Raw genomic sequence first — 2,740 nt, 5'->3', positions numbered from 1 at the left:
CGGCCCGGCCCGGCCCGGTGCGCCGGAGACCCGCCTGCCCCTGGGGGCTGCCGGGCGGCGAGCAACCTGGGGCGAGCGGCTAATCCCTGCCCGCCGGGGCGCGCCTGCTGCCGCTCGGGGGCTTCTTCTCATGTCGTTTGGCCGTTTATTACTATTATTTTCAAGTTTATTCGGAAGAGGAGGAGGAGGAGGAGGGGGGGGGTTGCTTCTCATCCTGACTTTCCTTGTTGTTTGTTGTTGCGTTTTTTACACCCCAGAGACACCATGATTCCTGGTAACCGAATGCTGATGGTCATCCTACTATGCCAAGTCCTGCTAGGAGGTACTAACCATGCTAGCCTGATACCCGAGACCGGCAGGAAGAAAGTCGCAGAGCTTCAGGGACAAGCCGGATCCGGACGCCGCTCTGCCCAAAGCCATGAACTCTTGCGGGGTTTCGAAACAACTCTGCTGCAGATGTTTGGGCTGCGAAGGCGGCCTCAGCCCAGCAAGTCAGCCGTCATTCCTAGTTACATGCTGGATCTCTATCGGCTCCAGTCTGGAGAAGAGGAGGAAAGCCTCCAGGAAATTAGCCTGCAGTACCCTGAGCGATCGACCAGCCGGGCAAACACCGTGAGGAGTTTCCACCATGAAGGTCAGTGACGGGAGGAGGTAAATTCCCAGTCCCAGTACCGATTGGGATTTCCTTGCGTTTGGAAGCTCGCAAATGCGTTTAGAAGCAGGACGTGCCCGGCCCTAAATTTATGGGAGGAAAACCACCCCCCCAAGCCTGCTGTGTGTGGGTGACAGGCGTGCTGCTCTGTATTTTTTCCAGCATCCTGTGCTTAACCCGAGCTTGACCATATTTTGAGGTGCTTTCGCTTCTGTTGACAACAGCGAGTTTCCTTTGGTGCCTTTGCCGCGGGGTCACTCCTTGGGCTCGCGTGGATTTAATGGCTCTGGATCAGATGCGGGAGTAAAGTGAGGGCGGGATCTCGCCCCTGGTGTGTTTCTTTTGAACTATCAAAGCAATTGCTGCCTGGTTTTGCTCTTAAAAAAAAAATAAAAAAAAAAAAATCCAAAAAACCCCTACTCGAATTTAATACTTACAGCTGTGTGTTTATAAGGTTTATTCAATAGGCTCTTGTAATCTGATCCAAATGTTTCCTAGCGGATGTTTCTTTTCCAAAGTAAATCTGAATTATTAATCCAGCCGCATCATTACTGTGTTGGAATTTGCTTCTCTTTCTCCCCCTGCCCCCTGCGCCCCGTAACAAGGCACCTCTGTGCTCCGTGGCGCCGCACCTCGCTGGGGAGATGATTTTGGAGAGACTGGGGGGTGAAAGCGAAAGTGGAAAAGCCTCCCCGAAAGGGGAAGCAGACGGGAAGGGGTGACCTGGTCTGGGCGCAGGCATGCGGAGGGTGAGCGAGCGGTGCCGGGGCAGGAGCTGTTTCGGGTCCGGTCGGGAGGGATGCGCGGGGGAGCGGAGAGGTGCTGGTGGCTGCCAGGCAGGTGAAGCGTGGGTGCGAGCTGTAGCTGTGGCTGTGTGCCCCGAGGCTGACGTGCTCTTGTTTGCTTTTTGTACCGCTTCCCCTCCCTGCCCCGCTCCCCTCCAGAGCACCTGGAGACCGTCCCGGGTCCCAGCGAGGCACCCCGGATCCGCTTCGTCTTCAACCTCAGCAGCGTGCCGGAAAATGAGGTGATCTCCTCGGCGGAGCTGCGGCTGTACCGGGAGCAGGTGGAGGAGCCGAGCGCGGCGTGGGAGAGGGGCTTCCACCGGATAAACATTTACGAAGTGATGAAGCCGCTGTCGGAGCGCGCTCAGGCCATTACGCGCCTGTTGGACACGCGTCTGGTGCACCACAACGTGACGCGCTGGGAGACCTTTGATGTGAGCCCAGCTGTGATCCGGTGGACCAAGGACAAGCAACCGAACCACGGGCTGGTGATTGAGGTGACCCACCTCCACCACGCACAGACTCATCAGGGCAAACACGTCAGGATTAGCCGATCTTTACCTCAAGGGCGCGGGGACTGGGCTCAGCTCAGGCCGCTCCTGGTCACTTTTGGGCACGACGGGCGAGGCCACACGCTGACCCGTAGAGCCCGCCGGAGCCCCAAGCACCAGCGTTCCCGCAAGAACAAAAAAAACTGCCGCCGCCATGCCCTCTATGTGGATTTCAGCGACGTGGGCTGGAACGACTGGATCGTGGCACCCCCGGGGTACCAGGCGTTTTACTGCCACGGGGACTGCCCCTTCCCTCTGGCCGACCACCTCAACTCCACGAACCACGCCATCGTGCAGACGCTGGTCAACTCCGTGAACTCCAGCATCCCCAAGGCCTGCTGCGTGCCCACGGAGCTGAGCGCCATCTCCATGCTCTACCTGGATGAGTATGACAAGGTGGTCCTGAAAAACTACCAGGAGATGGTGGTGGAGGGGTGCGGGTGCCGCTGATCCCCTTCCCCGCCACCTTCTCCTCCCCTTCTCTCTCCCTCCCGTCCCACCCCAGAACTGCTTGCGATAGCTGGACTCTTCTCTAAACTAAACGTTCACCTTGACCTTATTTATGACTTTATGTGCAAATGTTTTTGACAATAATGATCATATATTTTGACAAAATATATTTATAACTACATATTAAAAGAAAAAATAAAATGAGTCATTATTTTAAAGGTAAATGCATTTTGTGTCTCGCCTCTCAGGGTGCTGCTGAGGCTGGGGTGGCTGGGGGGGGCGGTTGTACGGGAAACCCCCCT

The 2,740-nt window shown here is 56.5% G+C and overlaps 1 protein-coding gene across 1 annotated transcript in view; it reads left to right on the top strand.

Annotated features, from left to right (window-relative positions):
- The window catches only part of BMP4 (bone morphogenetic protein 4), a 2,858-nt gene extending 229 nt beyond the window's left edge, over positions 1-2,629 (top strand). Inside the window, exons 2-3 of the mRNA XM_010579788.1 lie at positions 258-634; positions 1,597-2,629. Of these exons, the coding sequence (XP_010578090.1) occupies positions 265-634; positions 1,597-2,438 (1,212 nt within the window). The 5' untranslated portion in view covers positions 258-264 and the 3' untranslated portion in view covers positions 2,439-2,629. The remainder of the gene's footprint in view (positions 1-257; positions 635-1,596) is intronic.
- Positions 2,630-2,740: the final 111 nt, after the last annotated feature.

This window comes from Haliaeetus leucocephalus, unplaced genomic scaffold (genome assembly GCF_000737465.1).
Source record: "Haliaeetus leucocephalus isolate CR32 unplaced genomic scaffold, Haliaeetus_leucocephalus-4.0 Scaffold678, whole genome shotgun sequence".
NCBI lineage: Eukaryota > Metazoa > Chordata > Aves > Accipitriformes > Accipitridae > Haliaeetus > Haliaeetus leucocephalus.
This window is presented reverse-complemented; position numbering and strand designations above follow the sequence as displayed.